Source organism: Myxine glutinosa, chromosome 7 (assembly GCF_964187855.1).
Source record: "Myxine glutinosa chromosome 7, kmMyxGlut1.1, whole genome shotgun sequence".
In the NCBI taxonomy this organism is placed as follows: Eukaryota; Metazoa; Chordata; class Myxini; order Myxiniformes; family Myxinidae; genus Myxine; species Myxine glutinosa.
This window is the reverse complement of record NC_136267.1, coordinates 125,897,321-125,918,708: the sequence shown is the minus strand read 5'-3', so window position 1 is coordinate 125,918,708 and position 21,388 is coordinate 125,897,321. Positions and strand designations below refer to the sequence as shown.

The 21,388-nt window shown below is 43.3% G+C and overlaps 1 protein-coding gene across 2 annotated transcripts in view; it reads left to right on the top strand.

Annotated features, from left to right (window-relative positions):
- WDSUB1 (WD repeat, sterile alpha motif and U-box domain containing 1) overlaps positions 1–21,388 on the top strand; it is a 65,675-nt gene that overhangs the window by 19,469 nt on the left and 24,818 nt on the right. For both annotated transcript variants that reach the window (XR_010985318.2, XM_068123174.2), the window contains exons 2-4: positions 7,740–8,155; positions 15,385–15,572; positions 17,785–17,874. Coding sequence is in view for 1 of the 2 variants with exons in the window: in XM_068123174.2 (XP_067979275.1) it covers positions 7,740–8,155; positions 15,385–15,572; positions 17,785–17,874 (694 nt within the window). In the remaining variant the exon portion in view is untranslated. The remainder of the gene's footprint in view (positions 1–7,739; positions 8,156–15,384; positions 15,573–17,784; positions 17,875–21,388) is intronic.

The window sequence follows — 21,388 nt, the reverse complement described above, 5'->3', positions numbered from 1 at the left end:
GATTTGGTGCAAAGCACCCCTTCCTTTTTTGGGACAGTTTCTCTGTATGTAACTTTAACATGACGACTGAAACTTCGTTTCTCATCTTCCACTGGTATATTGTATATATAAATATACATATATACACACTTTATACCGCTTTAAAATATTTAAAAAAAAATTATAATGTGCTGGCCCAATGGCCTAATGGATAAAGCATCAGACTCCCAAGCTGGGGATTGTTGGTTCAAATCCTGTCTGGGTTGAACATTTTTTTTTCCCCTTACTTTTTCAAATATTTTATATCGTCTTGAATAAAGTCTTGTACGATGAACAAATGCATTTTGTTTGTATTTATAATGTATCTTGTGAAAATTTCCAGAGGCATAGAAATGGCCCCATTGTATGGGCTGTGCCATGTGGCAAACTATCGAAAAGAAGGGACATTCTTGGGTATGCTGAACTACCCTTGTGTTCTGAGGAGGAACCAAGTAATGTTCTATAAAAGTTCATATAAAGGGGCGCCAATTTGATTCATACAGCTGCGTGAAGAAGTAAATGTATTTTATTTGCCAGATGTGGGGCGCTCCTTTCTATGAACTTTGCTGTTTGATAGCAAAGCACCCCCATTACTTGGTTCCTCCTCAGAACACACAGGTAATCCAGCATGCACACGAGATTTTTTGAATGCCTCTTATTTTCTACTGTTTGGGATTTTCTACAAGCTGTGGAATGTCCCTTTTTTTTTCTCTACTTTGCCGCATGGCACATACCCTTATATAAAGGGTCCTTTTATGTGCCCCTGGCATTTTACCCAAGTATATATATATTGTTGCGGACGCGGTTAAAGATGTTATTTTACCGAGTGGTTGGTATTACCGCGACCGAACAGTTATTCCCCGATTAGAACCCGATTCCACCCAAACGTTGGCCGGATCGCACCGCGGCTGCTCAATGAGGGAAAAGACTAAAACGACGAATGCAAAGAGGAAGACGAAGGCAAAGAAAGGTTTGGAAATACTACTAAATTTATTTACTATTTACACACATAAGCAAAAAGAAAGCAGTCACGTTTATTTACAGCACATAAGACGCAGGTGACACAGTGAAAATACTAGCTTACCTACAGTCTTAATTAACCCAGGACAGAACAAACAAAAGACAGACTCACGTGGGGAATGATGACAGGAATCGCAGGAGGTGGATGGCTGGAGGTGAACGCTTGGTGGAGCCAACGCGGAGCTTGGTGGAGCTTTGGTGGAGGTGAACGCTTGGTGGAGCCAACACGGAGCTTGGTGGAGCCTTGGTGGAGGTGAACGCTTGGTGGAGCCAACGCGGAGTTTGGTGGAGCCTTGGTGGAGGTGAACGCTTGGTGGAGCCAACGCGGAGCTTGGTGGAGCCTTGGTGGAGGTGAACGCTTGGTGGAGCCAACGCGGCTGGTGGGGGGTTCGTGTGACGGGTTCTCTCTCCTTCCCTCACAAGCTTCAGGACTCTTTCTCTCTCTTTCTTAGTCCCACCCAGTCCAACAACTTCCTCTCTTGCTTAGTCCAACTCAAGGCCTTTCTGTCTTCTGATCTCCTCCCTCCTCGACTCCCTCTGGAGGCCTCTGCCTCGGGTTATATAAGCCCCACCCTTGACCCTTTGCGAACCTCCCCAAAACGTTCTCTCTCCGCCCTCTAAAGCCAACCCCTCGTTCTGGGTTGGTCGGCAAGGGCTGGTTCACTCCTCCCCTCTATGACGAGGTGGGGACCCGCCTTTCTTCCCCAACCCTGCCTCGTGGTCAATGGTGGATGAAGGGAAAACCGCCCAAAATGCAGTTGGCAATTGACGAAAAGGGGGAATGGAGGTTTTGGGAATGGGAATGGAAGTTTTGGGAGTGGGAATGAAGGGAATATATCTTTCACTGGTGCAATGGAGTATTTCAATTAATGGGAGACACAGCCTTACCCTAAAACACAGAATAAGATATAACTATCGAACAGGGGTATTCTATGATTGGCTGACGTGTATGCTTGTGGACTAATTATGGGATGCCCTTTTGACCTTTACACAGCTCCGGAGACAGGAGGCGCAGACTCGAGCAATATTCATCACCAATTTACCACAATACAACACAATCAAAAAAAATACAGTCCTCATATCCACAACAATATATATATATATATATATATATATATATATATATATATATATATATATATATATATATATATACAGTGAAACCTTGACTTACGAGTTTAATTCGTTCTGTGACCGAGCTCGTAACTCAATTTGCTCGTTTCTCAAATTAAATTTCCCCATTAAAATGAATTGAAATGCTATTAATCCGTTCCAGCCCCCCAAAAACCACACCAATTTTTTTTGAAATATATATAAAAAAATATCTCACGCTTTATATTTCACCTGTATGCAGCATACAAGTTGGCAGGATGGCCTGGACTGGAGGTACGCACACTTGACTCTAAACTGTCCAGCCTGGGTTTGAATCCCGACCCAGCTATAACCTGTCATGTCGGTGTTTCACAGGCAGGGTGATTCATCAATGTGTGTACCGCTAAACTGGGCGCCCCGTTTGCGTCCCATTAGTTGTTGGATGTTAAGGATCTCACAGTGTCTTCCACAAAGAGAAGGCGAGCTATCGCCGGTACTCTGAACAAGTTGTGGCCTGGCATGCTCTTCTCCTCTGCCGTTATATACGTGCTCCTCGGCATCTTTTTCCAGAAGAGCCCTGTCTCGTCACAGTTGAAGATTTGCTGGGGGATGTATCCTTCGGCTTCTATCAGTTCGGCAAAAGTTATAATAAAATCTTCAGCTGCCTTCACATCCGAGCTTGCTGCCTCACCATGCCTGACGACGGAGTGAATGCCGGTCCTCTTCTTAAAATTATCAAACCATCCCCGACTGGCTTTGAATGACTCTTCCGATGCCTCGTCCGTTGATGTTCCCGCCGTCTGCTGCACTAAATCCCCGTAAATGTCTCGTGCCTTCTCACAGATGATGCTCTCGGTCACGGTATCTCCTGCGAGCTGCTTCTCCGTCAACCACACAAACAACAACTTCTCCATCTCTTCATGGACAGAGGTCCGGAGCTTTGAAATAATCTTAACGCCCTTGGCTGGCGTTATAGCCTTTATCGACTCCTGCTTCAAAATCGTACATATCGTAGAAGTACTACGATCGTACTGCCTCGCCAAGTCGACAACACGCACACCTCGCTCATGTTTTTCGACGATTACGTGTTTTATATCCAAGCTCGCTCGCTCGTAACTCAGATCTCGGCTCGCATCAGAAAGCAAAAAATCGACCGAGCGACGGCTCGTATCTCGGAAAACTCGTAAGTTGGTGCACTCATAAGTCAAGGTTTCACTGTATATATATATATATATATATATATATATATATATATATATATATATATATATATATATATATATATATATACATACACACACACACACATATACATCAATGGAATGTGATGGTTTTTAAAGGGTTATTGTGGAGACCTGGGTTGAATAAAAAGCAAAACCCTCGCAGTTGAAAAACAGCAGTACAATGCAATTAATCTGTACTTATTTTTTTTTAATAACATCTTTTAATTGGCCTCCACCAAAACGGATACATTCATGCTGGATTTTCATTCAAAATGTCCATGAACTGATTAAAAAATTCCAGTCGAGAGACGTTATCGATTTCTTTCAGACTCTGCACAGTTTGAATATTATAGGGATGAGATTAGAGGTCATCGTGCGGAATACGGCGAACACTCGCAACTGATATGTTCAACGCAGCCGATCGACGCCTGGCAGAGAGAGTGAGTTCGACTCTGCAGCACCGCTTTCCGAACTCTCCCAATGTTCTCCGGTGTGTGGACCGTTCGTGCATTGCCAACAAAGTGATCACAAACACTGCCGGTGGTATTTAAATTTTCCACCCACTTCAAAATAATGTTATGAAAGGGAATTCTACCATGCTGTGCAACCCCAAACTCACGTCAAAATCTTCTCTGCACCTGCACTACCGATTTGCATTAAAAAAATGCCCTTACCGCGAACACGCGTTGTGGCACCGACCAGCTCTCCACACTGTCTCTCGATACACTGACAGGAGAAACTGTGTGACTTTCAGATCATGTGACGCACAAGGTTTCCCCCACCACAGTGTGCCTGTAGCTGCAGCTGCTTTCTGAAAACCTTCACATTCCATTGACTCACTCTGTACGCAGTGCCTATAAAAAGTCTCCACCTCCTTTCAAAATTTTCACCCTTTTTTTTTGCCTTATAGCCTGGAATTAAAATGCATTAAATCAGACTTTTCCCACCTTTTATTTACACATCGTAACCCACTACTTCCAAGTGAAAAGCAAATTCTACTAATTTCAGAACATTAATTTAAAAATACCGAACTAGAATATCTTGGTTGGATAAGTGTCCACACACCCTTAAAATAGAAATTGTAAATTAGCTCAGGTGTAAACAATCATCTTCAAAATCACACACTAAGTTAATTGGCCTCCACCTGTGTTAAATTGTAGTGAAACCTTTTTTCTACAAACTCTTCTTTCACCCTTGAGAGCTATTTCATTAGATGAGCAGTAAAATTACCTTTAAAGTGATGTGTAGGTTGTGTTTGCACTATTTTGATTAACACATTTAAGAGGTCACATGACTCCTTCACCTATCTTATCGATCATTGGAACAGTTATTTTTCACATCTGATAGCATATTTGATGATCGGAGATCACCATTTCACCAATTATATAGGTATCTAGGTTGAAATCTGAAAAAATTGGGCTTTTTATCACTGATTATAGGGAAGGTGTGAGCATAGCCTTCCTTAAATAAATACGCTTATACACTTAGTTATAAGAATCGGTAATCTGAAATTTTTCAGATTTCACTCCAGATTTCGACAGTTGTTTCGTCCACCATCTCTGATCCTCAAATCAGAAGACTTATTTAGATTATATACTTTAATTGGACCGTGAGAGCTGATCGTGGAAAATCGCATCATATAATACATGAAATCGCACCAAGCTCATAATTTGAAAATGATAGCACCGTCAAAAGTGAATGCATACAGCGATTCATAGCTATGAGGATCAGGCATTCGATGATGCAAGTGAGGAATGTTAAAAAAAAAATTGAGTGCTTAATCGTGCAGAAACCGTTGCGGCCTGTTCCAAGGAAGGTGTTTTTGAACAAGCCAAAACAAAGCTCAAGACCCCTGCGAGGGATAGCAGGCTGACCAAGGATAAGGCCTGTTTTTGTTTTAATTTAATATAGGCAGATAATTATCTTTAAAAGGGGTTGTTTACATTTACCCAAACACCCAGTTTTCAATTCCTGCACTCCCTTTGAGTTCCTTTCTTATGCATGCAAAGATTCGAGCCGCTAGGTTTCATGGTTTTGGAGTTATGGAGGAGTGACACACTAACTGACTGATGCACATTCTCTTTTACTATTATAGATCCAAGTGTAATGGTTTGAGGGGACCATCACGTACATTGATTATGTGCGCTTCGTAAACAAACATTGTGAGAAGAAGAAGAAGAAGACCACTCCTTTTGCATCTACAGATGGGTGTGGCACCATCTCAAGTGGCCATCCTTGAGGCTGGATAACCTAAAGAGAGCTTGAGGCCACAGCAGAGACTATTCTTTCTCAAACAACACCTAATGCCAAAGATGTGCCTCATGACACAATTTGGGAAATTATCCTCTCCCCATTCTCCGGAATCGAGTTCCTCTAAATTGTCAAAGTTTTGGCTGAATCTACTGAGAAACACTGAGAAACAGCAACAGTCTGAGTCAACCCCCTGGACCATCCCGATAGCGTGAACCAATTTGTTTGGTATTAAATGACGTCCAGCCATTTAGTGACCCTGACTAAACGGATGGCCAATTTATCGAGGTTATTGAACCGGTCGTTTGCAGACGTGACGTGTCAGCAGATTCTGTGGGAGATGTGATTGGCACGTGAATTTACAGAATCGCTTGATGCAGGCAAAGATACACTACATGGCCAAAAGTATGCGGACGCCCCTCGTGGATTGTGGATTCAGGGTTGGATTACAGTATTGTTGGATACAATTCAGTGTTGGATACACCAAAGTCTGTTTGGCTGTTTCAGCCACACCCATTGCTGACAAGTATATATAATCAAGCACACAGCCATGCAATCTCCATATACAAACATTGACAGTAGAATGGGCCATACTGAAGAGCTGAGTGACTTTCAACGTGGCACCGTCATAGGATGCCATCTTTCCAACATGTCTGTTCATCAAAGTTCTGCCCTGCTAGAGCTGCCCCGGTCAACTGTAAGTGCTGTTATTGTGAAGTGGAAACATCCAGGAGCAACAACAGCCCAGCCGCGAAGTGCTAGGCCACACAAGCTCACAGAACGGGATCGCCGCGTGTTGAAGCACATAGCGCGTAAATATCGTCTGTCCTCGGTTGCAACGCTCACGACCAAGTTCCAAACTGTTTCTGGAAGTAATGTGCGCTTCGTCAACAATTGTGCGGAGGCTGTTATAGCAGCTCTGAGCACAACAACTGTTCGTCGGGAGCTTCATGAAATGGGTTTCCATGACCGAGCAGCCGCACACAAGCTTAAGATCACCATGCGCGATGCCAAGCGTCGGCTGGAGTGGTGTAAAGCTCACCGCCATTGGACTCTGGAGCAGTGGAAACGCGTACTCTGGAGTGATGAATCGCGCTTCACCATCTGGCAGTCCGACAGACTAATCTGGGTTTGGCGGATGCCAGGAGAACGCTACCTGCCCGAATGCATAGTGCCAACTGCAAAGTTTGATGGAGGAGGAATAACGGTCTGTGGCTGTTTTTCATGGTTCGGGCTAGGCACCCTTTGTTTCAGTGAAGGGAAATCTTAATGCTACAGCATACAATGCCATTCTAGAAGATTGTGTGCTTCCAACATTGTGGCAACAGTTTGGGGAAGGCCCTTTCCTGTTTCAGCATAATTCCCCCGTGCACAAAGCGAAGTCCATACAGAAATGGTTTGTCGAGATCGGTGTGGAAGAACTTGACTGACCTGCACAGAGCCCCGACCTCAACCCCATCGAACACGTTTGGGATGAATTGGAACGCCGACTGCGAGTCAGGCCTAATTGCGCAACATCAGTGCCCGACCTCACCAATGCTTTTGTGACTGAATGGAAGCAAATCCCTGCAGCAATGTTCCAACATCTAGTGGAAAGCCTTCCCAGAAGTGTGGAGGCTGTTGTAGCAGCAAAGGGGGGACCAACTCCATATTAATGCCCATGATTTTGGAATGAGATGTTCGACGAGCACATATGGCTGTGATGTTCGGGTGTCCACATACTTTTGGCCATTTAGTGTAACTGACGTGAGTTACACGTCCAGTTTCCTGATCGGTTTTCTTTTCTCAATAGCCAAGGTTAGCATTCATATGACAAATAGCTTGCTCATCTGTGAATCCATACTTTCTTGTGTTTAAAATTTGTTGCATGATCTCTTGTGAAGAGTATACTACATAAGCATGCAAGATAAAAATCGTTTTTCTTAAGGCTCCATGATGCTGTGAATACGGCAATTGATTGTACTTTGTTTCTCTGTTGTCCTGATGATTTGTGTGTGATTTATGAATGCTTCTGTTCATGGCTCAGAGTAGGAAAGGGCCATTTTTATTACAAGTTAGTGTTTGTAAAGCAGTGGATAATTAACACGTCATCATTCTTGATTGTAAGAGGTTTTCTCACCTGGTTTGTGATTGCAGATTCACTTGGTAGCTTCACTGGAAGCGCATTCGGATGAAGTGAGTAGTTTGACAGCCTGCCACTGGGGTTTCGCATCTTGCTCGCCGGACAAAACTCTCCGTGTATTCCGGCTGTCCGATCTACGAGAGGTTGCCTACTCACCGCTGTATCCTCATGGGAGCTACGCTCCACGGAGCTGCTGTTTCGATGCCAGCGGTGCAGTTTTGGCCAGTACAGGAATGGATGGACGTACTGCCTTGTACGATGCCCACACCGGAGCCTCACTGGGTGTGCTTGAACGTGAAAGCTTGGCAGGTGGTCGTGCTTGTGCCTTTGTCCCCAAAAATGAAGATGGGTCTGCTACCTTGCAGCTTATTGTGGGAGCTGTAGATGGCACACTGATGCTGTGGGATTCACTCTCAAGGAAATGTCTTGGGTATGGTTTCCTATATTGCCTTTTGTCAAAGAAAGTGTACATGACATATAATATTGTAAATGCTGACTGTCATGAGACGTACGAGCCACGAGGCCTGTTGCTCACACATACAGTCACGTGAAAAAGTAAGTACACCCCATGTAACGTTTTGACTTTTTCAACATATTTCAACATACAGCTATTTGATCTTCATTTAAACAGTATCTATAGATAAAGGTGATCTAATTGAAAAAAAAACAATGAGAAGTTGACTTTGCAATAATTTATTCAACAAAAAATTGTTGCACAGCATGCACAATTGCATGCACAACATCTCGATGGGATTTAGATCCTGGCTTTGACTTGGCCATTCCAGAACCCTCCATTTCTTTCTTTTCAGCCATTCCTTGGTGGATTTACTGGTATGTTTAGGGTCATTGTCATGTTGCAAGGCCCACCTTCGGTTGAGTTTCAACTCTCTGACAGATGGCCTCACATTATCCTCAAGCACCCTCTGGTACAATGAAGAATTCATAGTGGATTCTATGATGGTGAGCTGCCCAGGCCCTGATGCAGCAAAGCTGCCCCAAACGATAATATTTCCACCACCATGCTTTACAGTTGGTATCAGGTTATTGTGGTCAAATGCTGTCTTTGGTTTTCGCCAAACATGTCTTCTGGTACTGCGGCCAAATAGCTCTACCTTTGACTCATCTGTCCAGAGCACATTGTTCCAGAAGTGCTGGACTTTGCCTAGGTGTTCATTGGCAAACTTTAGTCTTGCCCTGATGTTCTTTCTGGACAGCAAAGGTTTCCTCCTGGCACACCTCCCATGTAGATCAAATTTGTGCAGCCTCTTTCTAATGGTAGACTCGTGCACTTTGACATCAACAGTGGCAATAGCTACCTGTAGGTCTTGTGATGACATTCTGGAGTTCTTAGAGACTTCTTTCAGCATCTTGCGGTCTGCCCTCAGGCTGAACTTGCTTGGGCGGCCTGGCCTGAACAAGTTGGCAGTTGTTTGGAATCTTCTCCACTTGTGGATGATCTTCCGGACAGTCGAATGATTGATTTCAAATTGTTTGGAGATCTTTTTAAATCCCTTCCCAGACTCGTAGGCATCTATAACCTTCTTTCTGAAGGCCTCAGAGAGCTCTTTTGATCTAGGCATGGTGACGCCACACACTTCAACAACAAAGAGAAAACCAAACGAAATGTCTGAGGTTTAAATAAGGCAGATTCCTCCAAGATCCTCTCCAACGATGTTCTAAACATTTGCACCTGAGCTGGTGCACCTGATTCTAATTTTAGGTATTTGAAGTAGTGATAAATGTAGGGGTGTACTTACTTTTTCCACATGCGAAATTTGCATTTGTGTTTATTTAAATTATACAATGGACTACAAAATGTAAATGTTTCATATTTGTTATATTACATCACCTTTATCTATCAATATTGTTGAAATGAAGATCAAATAGCTGTATGTTCAAATATGTTGAAAAAGTCAAAACTTTACATGGGGTGTACTTACTTTTTCATGTGACTGTAGCAGCTAGGTTGGGGCAGGCCTCTGGGGGTTTTTTTAAAACCACCTATCCTCCTGTCTAGCTTCCTCAGCTTTCTGAAACATCCCAGTTCCTCTCTAATGCTTATGTTCTTTCCATAACTCATCTTGGTTAAGCTCCAAACTCCACTTTTTTTTGTCCTCTTTGGTCACGTTTGTGGAACCTTCTTCTTGAGGCTGTTTAATACCATTTCTCCCTCCAGGGCTTCAAGCAGGTGATGCATCACTATCCTATGTCCAAGCCCCATCCCTACCTGCAGTATTGTCTGCCACAATTAACCCCACCTTACCCCAACCCTCTTACTTGCAGGTTACTCTTTCTCTATCCTTTTTCATTTCCATTCATTTCCATGATTGTTGAGACCAAATGTGGCCACATTGCCCCAATCAGTTTGTCTCCTTTTTAGCCTTTGTCATCTCACTCTTCCATGAATCTATCTTGTATGGAAATCATTTTTTGAGAAGTCTACTCTAATTGGTAATCGTGACAGAGCCCAGAAAGAGAAATTTGTATGGATGACGAGCATCAATAGCTATGTTTTTATTTAAATAAGAGTGAATGCAATTGCAATGGTTGTCTGTTAATATAACTTCAGTTGATAATGTAATATTTGGTTTGATCCAAAACTATTAATTTTTATAATAATAACTAGAATAGCACTCGGTAGAGCACATACCTCCGCCAGGCTGACCCAGTTTACATTTTGTACCAGTTTACATCTGATTGGCTGGATCTGCATTCTCACCTGAACCAAAGTCTAATCGGCTTGTTCTTGTCACCTAACCAACTCGTGAACGTTATTATTTAACGTTATTATTATTATTACGAAAACGATGTTTCTGTATTAAGAAACCTGGGTTAATTTGTCCAAAGCAGCCTGAAGGTGAGGCATGAAGCCTGAGGCCTAAACGTACTGTGTTTGTTGGAAGACCCGCAACACCTATGCTTTCGATATTTGATGTTCATTTCAACAATTGGTTTGTTTGTGTTTCACACTGAATGAAAAACGTAAAGGTAGAGCATGGCGATTGTGATATATGACAGAATCGACGATATGTTCGGCCTGAACGGCATATAAATCAAAATGGCGGTGCGTGGAGTCAGCCGTCGTACGCTGTAATGACGTCACAGACGACATAATCACATCACCCCTGTCATCTGACCAGATCCTCAGCTCTGATTGGTGAACATGTGTGAGGGACATACATACATACATACATAGCTACATACATACATACATACATACATACGACAAAAAACACTGTTCTAGAGGGCTTTGCCCTATGGGCGACGCCGTAAAAAAAGGCAAATGACTCTCGCGGTTTAAACCACTAACATCCCAGACTCAAAAGCAGACACTCCAAACATAATTCCACTGAGTTTAATCAGCCTTGGATTATCAGGTAATAAATGTTACTCTTTTAAATTAGTTGAGTTCATATCATCATTAAAATGTGTTGTGGGAGTAATGATACCATCAAGTATTTATTTGACTATATACCCTAATAGCTCTTGTTACCTCTGCCACTGAAGGTGGATGGAGGTTGTGTTTTCAACCCTGTCTGTCTGAACAAGATATCTCAAAAGTTGTGGACGAATTCGGACGAAATTTGGCAGAGAGGTAGTGTATGTGACGAGGACGAAATGATTAGATTTTGGTGAAGATCCGGATTCGGATCCAGCTGGTAGAATGTTTTAAGTGATTCTTCACCATTGGGAGATAGGGCCAAAAACTATACGTAGCAGGATATCTCAAAAAGTTGAAGATGGATTCAGACAAAACTTTGAAGAGGTTGTGTATGTGACGAGGAAGTATCCATTCAACTAGGGAGATACCCGTGCTACGCACGGGTGGGAGGCCAAAAGCAAACAGGCAATGCAGATACGGCGAATGCTAAAGCATGAAACCAATAAATTCCACATTCCTGTAGCACCTTCAGTCGCACGTCAGACATGGACAGCAAGTTCGTGAAGGACTTCCATGAAAAACGTACCCGTTCGCAAACAAACGGGTACGTTCACATATAGAAACATCGATCATGGGACCGTGGCGAATCTGCATATGGCGATCCGCGAAGTTCACGTTCAGAAAGTAGAAACAATCACGGCATGTCGTCATTCACTTGAACTTGATATATTTTTTCATTCCAAACAACATAACTTCAATTAATCACAAAATAAACTTTTTACAACATTGTCAATGTTTCCTTCATTGTAAAAACTTCCAAATCAACAGTTAAAAGGATTTTGAGCCGATAGCTGTTACGGCCTTGGCAAGATCGATGGAGACAGCGATCTGTTAGCGTATACACCGCCCCAATAGCTATGTGGAATTATCTCATGTAGAGATTAAATGTCGTTTGAACTTTGGCCACGGGCATTATTTACTTTTAATGATGTTTATATACGAATGATGTTTAATGATGTTTATATTGGTTTTGGGTCGTCCTTTCCACATATCTCGTGGGATTGTAAGTTGGAGACGGCCGTGATGGCGGGGACGGGTGTGGAATTCTCTCAAGCAGGGATTCAACCCGTGTCCTTATAAAAGGTCTTTGTCCGAGGTCACCGAGTTCGATTGGTGCAGCTGTGCAGCGATCAGTGCACCCGTTTGTGCGGCACCCGGGAAAACAACATCGTCACAATGAAAACATCGTCACAATGAACGTTATGTGAATGCGAATGTTATGCAGGAGTCCAAAGCTGAAATTGGGAAAACTAAATAGCCTATTTTACTCCTGGAGATCCCAGGATTACCCACCCAAAATATCGTTGCGATCGGTTCAGCAGTTTTTACGGTACCTTTGAACAGACAGACAGACAGACGGACATTTGGTGAATTATAGTAAGATTTTGGTGAATATTCGAATCCGAATCAGATAATTTTTGAAATGATTTTAAACTTGGTGGACGAGTTGGTTAGATGACAATAATAAGCCAATTCGATTTTGGTTCAGGTCCGAATTGAAATCAGGCCTATCGGTGGGATACAAAACAAACTGTTTAGCCTGGTGGAGGTATGCGCTCTATTGAGTGAAGTTCTAGTTTTAATGGATGAAATATCTGTCAATCTGTAGAAATTTCTCCCGTATGTATCTGTCCCTGTCTGACAAATTTTATTTGTACTTTCATGCGTGCACAGTTAAAGTACATTTATTCGAACAATACACCTGGCCAGCTGGTTCATGTCAGACTTGGACCAAATTCCTTCCTGATCCCACAATATTGGTACAGCAGCAGCAGCAGCAGTATAGTAGTAGTATTTTTTTTTGGTCTATCTAAGGCTCAGGAAGGAGCTTTTACATAAATCACAAGCAAGAAAATGGCATTGGTGTATTATTACATGACTCAAAAGGACTTTAGTAGACAATTGTCAAACACAAGCTACATCGGATTTTAACATGAGTTCCTTACATTATGAGCCAGAGGTTCCTTACATAACATGAGTTCCTTACATAATTGGACAGAGGGTTCCTTATGCAACCAGAGTTCCTTACATTATGGGACAGAGGGTTCCTTACATAACCTGAGTTCCTTACATTATGAGCCAGAGGGTTCCTTATGTAACCAGAGTTCCTTACATTATGGGACAGAGGGTTCCTTACATACGGTAACCTGATTTCCTTACATTATGGGCCAGAGGGTTCCTTACATAACCTTAGTTCCCTACATTATTCTCACCTCCTTTTTGTAAACTTTTTGTAAACATCAACAGGTGATGCAGTTCACTTCGTAAACAATTTCATTTCCACTTTTCCCATGTCTTTTCTTCCTTTTTTTTTTTTTTTTATACCTCCGCCGACAAAGTCGCCGGATGCATTATGTTTTCGGGTTGTCTGTCTAGCTGTTCGTCCGTGTGTCTGTCATAGGTTTTACCGCGATACCTTAAGAACAGCTGAAGAGATTTAAGTCAAACTTGGTACAACTGCGTATATATTTAATGATGCAAAGATGACATTATTAGGTTATGTATGAGGTTAAAAGTCAGAGTTTTCGTTCGGTAAAATTCTGTTACCGAGCTAACTGGTGAACCAATGATGGGATTTTGACCAAACTTGGTACAAGTATGTACTATGATGCAAAGATGAACTTATGGGATTTCAGCATCAAAGGTCAAAGGTCATGTCAGGTGTCAGGGTTTACTTGAGAACAGCCGAAGGAATTAAAATTAAACTTTGTACAAGTATGTATAATGATGTAATAATGCGGACAGAGGAATATCGGTCAATGTCGCGACGTTGAAGAGTGCCGTTCTAGTTGTATACTGCACTATAGTGTAGCAGCATAGCAAACCTGTTGTGCATTTTGTGATACAAGCACCAAATTTGGCACAAATGTACATTAATATGTTGCGAACATTTTCAGATATTGGGCCACTTGAAATTCCGTAATTTTTTTTTTCAAATTTTTTCAAATTTCGTAATTTCAAATTTTTCGGGTGACACCGTCACAATTTCGGTCTTCGAGGCCGGCCGATATAGTGGGGCGGCTTAGCCCAAATATTCAAAAGAATTGTGCATTTTGTGATACAAGCACCAAATTTGGCACAAATGTACATTAATATGTTGCGAACATTGTGTGGTCAGCAATGAAGACGAGAGTCTGAATTACATGTATGCAAAAGACCTTGTGAACCAGTGAAGCAAATACACGGGTAAGCATGAATTAAATCTAGGGCATGATATAATTTCCATGATGTTTACCTCTACACTCAATGGTGGAAGGAGGTAATGTTTTGATCCCAGCTTGTCTGTATGTCTGTTTGTCTGTTAGTCCACAAAATTCCAGACAAAGCTTGTAGTAGTGGTAGTTGTAGTGGTAGTGGTGATAACAGAAATTGTTATATAGAACTGAACTTATATTATTATTATATGCAGAAAATAACTTCATTTCTATATGCCCTGCAGTGGACAGGTTAATTGGTTTATGCACTGAAGGGGTCACCCTGGTGTGCACTGCTGTGTTCTGCCTCACTGAGTTGTTCAGGTATGATGTACTCAGCACAAGCTTCCGGTCGGCCCGGAGGTGGGGGTGCGGGGCCTGTCACGGAACGTCAAAACAAACGGCCTGCCGGGGCCGCCCAAAAGTCGGGCGTGAGGGGTGCGTCCACTAATGGAACGCCTCTCGCTTCCCAGATCGAGGGCCACGTGGTCAGGAGAACCTCGTCCCTTCCGGTCACACTTTGCCTATCGGCCGGCCTCGAAGACCGAAATTGTGACGGTGTCACCCGAAAAATTTGAAATTACGAAATTTGAAAAAATTTGAAAAAAAAAATTACGGAATTTCAAGTGGCCCAATATCTGAAAATGTTCGCAACATATTAATGTACATTTGTGCCAAATTTGGTGCTTGTATCACAAAATGCACAATTCTTTTGAATATTTGGGCTAAGCCGCCCCACTACTATTGCATAACTTGGCTTGTACATGTATGTATCCATTTGTATGTACGTATTGTCGGGCCATTAGTTGTCAGTTCTGATATTTTGAACCTTTTTATTGCCCTGTTGAGGTTATCTGGCGTATTAAGACGTCACTGGAAACGATTATGCAAATATATGTTTGATAGTTTTGTAACTATTTACATGCATCATATCTATGATCTGCAGGCAGCTTTGATTACCCTCACATACTGGGAAGCACAGCCTAACATGCCGCATTTACTTTCTTTTGTGTTTTATTGCAGGGAAGGGAAGGTACGAGATGGCAGTGTCACTGCAGTCGCTTGTACCCATGATGGCAATATTTTTGCATCTGGTTCCTCAGAAGGAAACTTGGAGTTTTGGGATAGAGGCCTACGTTTCCTCCACATGGAACGGCGATGTCATGATCTTGGCATCCTTGGCTGTTGCTTCTCAATTGACAACTCTCTTTGTGAGTTCTTCTTTTAATTGCAGCTCACTAAATGCTGACCATGTAGGGTGGTGGTTACCTTTTGCTTGCGGGCCAGCAGGGCAGCACTGCATGACCCCACACCCCAATATACACTTTATAGCAGCTTTTGGTGGCCTCAAGATGGACGTCATGGCCAGCATGAGGTAGCTTAAAACCTTGCCCAGATTCTGATGCACAGACACCAAAATCTGGGGCCTCGAAGTGCTACGATTCTGCCATGAAAGAACAAGTTAATGTACAAACACTTGAAAATATATATATTGTTACGGCTCTGGGACGACGGCGCTCCCCTTGCCAAGGGGGGTTAACCCCTTGTCCTTTATACTGGCCGTCGCTGACCCTGAGGGTATGACGTCACGCCCGGTCAGCGCTGGATAGGGTATTAGGCCTATCCGTCCTATGACCTAAGTACCGGCGCCTTCCGGGACGCAAGGAAATACCCCCGCCTGTGCCGCAGTGTAATTTGATTGGTTGCGCCGAGCGAAGCGAACTGCGGCGCGAGCCGTTTAACAATCACTAACCCGATTGCGGAGCTTTGGCCGAAATCGCACCACAGGAACTCAATTGGGAAATCACTGAAGCGATCGGATGTGAATGAAAGAAGGCAAAGGTAAGGAAGAACAAATATTTATTATTACTATACAAAACTAAAGGAGAAGAAAGGAAATAAAGTAATTTACAGGCAGATAGACACAGTGCAACTTAACTATACAGGCTTACTTATACCCAGGGACAAGACACACAAAACAAACTCACGTACACGAATGGGGAATTTGAAGGCAGGATGAATTTGAAAGAATTTGAAAGCAAGAAAAACAAACTCACTCATTTTTTTTTTTTTTTTTTTTTAAATCACTGGAGGGAGGAGAAGGTCCAAGCCGACGGCAGGGCAGGAAGGTCCGGGCAAATGCACACCGTCGAGGTTCACGTTCCGGGCTCGAAGCGAACAGCAGCCGGCAGCTCCGCGCCTCCACAACCGGCGACAATAGGGCCCTAGAGGGTATCGGTCTATTGCCGCAATATGAGCACCCCCTCACGTCTTTCTCTCTTGTTTGCTTCAGCTGGGTCACGCATCTCCCGCAAAAAGGCTTGCGTGCGCGCTTATATTGCGCGCTTATATTGCGCATGGCACGATGATCCGCCAACTCCTATGCCACGCCCCCAGGTTTTGCTCACCTCGGCGCTGAATGGTGGGCAAGGGCTCTTTGGCTCCACCTTTGATGACGAGGTGGTGCCACGCCCGTGATCCGGCGGCTCCTGCCCCTTCCTTGGCATCGTGTGCGATGGAGTCTTGGGGTGAAAATGATGGTAATGAAAACCGCCCAATGTAACGGCGGTGAACGCCGCCGAAAACAGCCCAACTGTCACTTGCACTTTGAGGAGACGATTTGGGGGAAACCTAAAAGGGGAACTATCTTATTTGATTCGGTGCAACGCAATGAACTAGTGGAAAAACAGAGCCTTATACTGACATAGAATAAAGAGATAACTATTTAGAAGGTCCTATGATTTTCTACATGTATGCGATGGACTAGCTAAAGGGACGACCTTTGACCTTTACACAAATGGAGGTATTTACAAAGAATCATTACATTATTTACAAGGGGGTATATTTACAAAGACAGGATTCTCAAATCCGTTACATATTTATAGAAAAGGGCAATGTTGTATACCTGGTGTTGGCCTAATGGTTAGGGCGGCGGGCTTGGGATCCTAAGGTCCTGAGTTTGAATCTCGTTCAGCTGTTGAATTCATACCAGGTGGGGTTGACTCAGCCTGTCATCCTTCCGAGGTCAGTGAAATGAGTACCAGCTTGTGGGATGAATGATCACGGGGTGTACCCCGATTTAGAATAGGCACACTGTATCCCTGCGCATTGTAGGAGCGTGACCAAGGGTTGGCGTCAGGAAGGGCATCCGGCCATAAAAAAAAAAACATTGCCTCAAACAGGGAACCATGATTGTCATGGGGCCCGCAAGGCTAACCCCCGCTTTAGTGGGGAAAATGGCCTTAAAACGATCATTCATTCATTCATTCACAAAAAGCAAAAATGAGTACAATAATTGGCAGCAAGTAGTACCCCTTGGCCACCGGAAGTACATTTTGGGGGGGGGAAAGCGGTTGTACAGGTTACAAGGTGCATGATTATATTGACGTATAAAGTTTTGAAACGTTGTGTGTATATCTGCAGTTGGTGAACGTGATGTCACACGATACCTGCTCGCATCTTGTGGTCAGGATAAAAGAGTTGTGCTTTGGACAATGGCTGCTGCGACTTCAGGTACAATAATACATGTCATGAAACGATCTTGCAGTGGATACACTTTTTCAGTTTATGGTCTAAGGTGTAAATTGTATAATCGCCATAAAGTGCCTTGATTGGAGCACGTGAGTATTGTCATACAGTCATCGACCGTACCTTGTGGATACAATCAGTGCGGCAGGCACATCCTGTTGGTCGGGGATCCTTAAATAAGAAATCCATTTGTCTCATTTTTAGCCATGATCTCTCTTGGGCAAGCCACATTTCAAAGTTGGCATCCAAAGCCAGCCACCGATTGGGCATCCTCCATCTTGCAAAGTCCTTCCTTGGCACAAATGAACTCTTATCCACCTACAAGGCTTTCATCCACAGCTTGATGACTGCTCTCCCCTATGGGCTTGATGACTGCTCTCCCCTATTGTACTCATCCCCTGCCTCACATCTTGCTCAGTTTGACACCATGGAAGCCAAGGCTTTCAAGATCATTGGAATCTCTCGCGATAAAGCTGTATATGGACCTATCACTTCGCCATCATGCCGACAGGTCACTGGTCTCTGTCTAATACCGCCTTATTTCTGGTATTACACCCTCTGCCCTCTCCGTGCTCTGTCCTCCACTGCTCTCTCCCTCCCCCCCTCCCCCAAGTTTCCGCAACTCCCTCCTATTGAAACTGCCTAAATCCAGAACCACTGCTCACCTCCACTCATTTATCCTCTTTTTTTCGGGAAGCTTCCTTTTTCAGGAGGAACCACCTTCCACACTTGCTTCAATCTCATTCTTCTCTCCTGCCCGGTCTTCAAGACAGCTGTTCACCACCATCTCAAGTCATCCTCCATCCAAAGCCGTCATCTTTTCTACAACCGTTAAACCACGTACACCCCTCCCAAACATTTTGCTTCTGTATCCATCTTGTCCACCGCTTTACGTTCTCCCCCTCCCCCTCATCGTTACCTGCATTCCTTGTTTGTCCGTCTCCGTCTACTTTCTCCCTCTGCTCTGCTGTTCCCTTTGTTATGTCGTGTCCTGATCTGTTCTGTGTCCCAGCTCTTCCATGAGCCTAGACCTGTTTATTAAAAAAAATAAATTGCAACACCAGTAATGTCTCTTACAAGGAATATGGAGCAACTATGGATCACCACACAAAGAGCAATAGAAACGTGTTGTCTTGGAATAACAAACAAGAAGTGAATCGAATGGATCAGACAGAACACTAAATACATCAATGTTGGTGACATTTAAAATAAAACCTGAAATGTAAACATAGAGGACACAGCAAGAAGAATAGACGACCAGAATTACAAACTTGCACCTTCGAGAAGGACATAGAAGAAGCAGTGGAAGACCAAAGATTAGATTGAGATGAAGTAGGACAACTCGATGGCCATGATTGCAAGTGAAGAATGGATCATGTTGAGGAAGGCCTTCATTGTGTATCGAACTGAAACAGACCAGTATAGTTAGAGGTGGTAAAGCAATGAAGGTGATCTGGTTACGGTAATCTATCCAAGATTGCTTCCATATGGCCGGTGATTTGTTGACACTGTGATCTTGACGTTGAATTCGCACATCGAAACTCACCTTGACGTTCCAGTTATGATAATGACAATGCATTAAACAACTAGAGAGCTCATAGAACACGATACCCGACGATACGAGATGTAGAAAATAGGGCAAAACGGAGAAGATTGTCATGGGGCCCGCAAGGCTAACCCCCGCTCCAGCAGGGAAAATGGCCTTAAAATGCCTGTTTGTTGTTGTTATTGTTATGTATATATATACACCATATACATATATATATACACCACTGGTCAAAAGTTTTAGAACACCTCAATTTTTCTAATTTTTATTGAAATTTACACAGTTTAACCCTTTGAGTACGGGATTATTATTTATTTTTTTTGATAAAAATACCCCCGGTATGGGATTAATTTGGCATTTTGGTACGGGAATGCAACCACGTACTGACGATCTATTTATAGGTATAGTCGATGACGTGTAGTAACGTCATCCATACACAAAACATTTTCGTGGGTTGCGGCACTGGATGTCATCTGTACTCAAAGGGTTAATGTCTCAATGTACATTGTACACTGAAATTAAGCATAGAACAAATAAACAATTGGAGATAAAAAAAGAAATCATAGAATCATTTTGTTTAACAAAATTTAATTTAAATTTTTGATTCGGCAAAGTAGCGACCTTTTGCAGATATAACCGCCGAACACACTCGTGGCATTCTTTCTACAATGAATGAATGAATGATCGTTTTAAGGCCATTTTCCCTGCTAGAGCGAGGGTTAGCCTTGCGGGCCCCATGACAATCATGGTTCCCTGTTTGAGGCAATGTTTTTATGGCCGGATGCCCTTCCTGGCGCCAACCCTTAGTCGCCTCTTACGATGCGCAGGGAAACGGTGTACCTATTCTAAACTGGGGTACACACCGGGAGCATTCTTTCTACAATGAAAATCAAATATTGTTCAGGAAGTTCTTCCCAACACTGTTGCAGAAGTTCCCACAAATGTGTTGCACTTGTCGGTTGCTTTGCTTTCACCCTTCTGTCCAGTTCATCCCAAACCATCTCGATGGGGTTTAAGTCTGGAGACTGTGCTGGCCATTCCATGATTTGAAGCCTACCACCTTGTTATTTTCCTCGAAGGTAGTTTGGACATCGCCTGGAGGTGTGTTTAGGGTCATTATCTTGCTGTAGGATGAACCTCTGACCAACTAGGCGTATACCAGAGGGTATTGCATGGCGCTGCAAAATGCTGTGGTAGCCCTTTTGGTTCAGGGTGCCAGTCACTCTGTGCAAGTCACCGACTCTGGATCCAGCAAAAGAGCCCCAGACGATCACGCTTCCTTCTCCATGTTTGACAGTTGGTGTCACACACTGAGGAACCATCCTTTCGCCTACTCGACGGCGTACAAAAACCCTCCGTGATGAACCAAATATTTCAAATTTTGATTCATCGGTCCATAAGACCTTCTTCCAGTCTTCAGTAGTCCACTGGCAGTGCTTCATGGCCCAGGCAAGCCTCTTTTTCTTATTTTGCCATCTTAGCAATGGCTTTCTTACAGCCACTCGACCTGTCAAACCTGCAGCTCGAAGTCTTCTCTGCACAGTTGAAACTGAGACTTACTTACTTCGACCAGTGTTAAGCTGTGCTTGAAGCTGTTGTCCTGTGAGCAGCCTATCATGCAAGCTGTTGACTCTCAGAAACTTGTCTTCTGATTCTGTTGTGGCTTTGGGTCTGCCAGACCTCTTCCTGTCAGAGTTTTCTCCAGTTTCTAATATACTACTTCCTGCAGTGCAATATTGTCCAAATAATGCTTCAGAGGGTTTAATGACAGTCTGTTCCAATACTGCTTTTATACCGACAGGGGGTTTGTAATCAAGTAATCAGCAGAGGTTGGGACACCTGTAGGAATTGTTTGCATCAATGTTCAAGGCTTAATTTACTTACATTGCTGCAGAACAGCTGTAAGTTTTTAACCCATAACTTGTTCCCTGAAGAAGGCCTTTTTTTTTTACA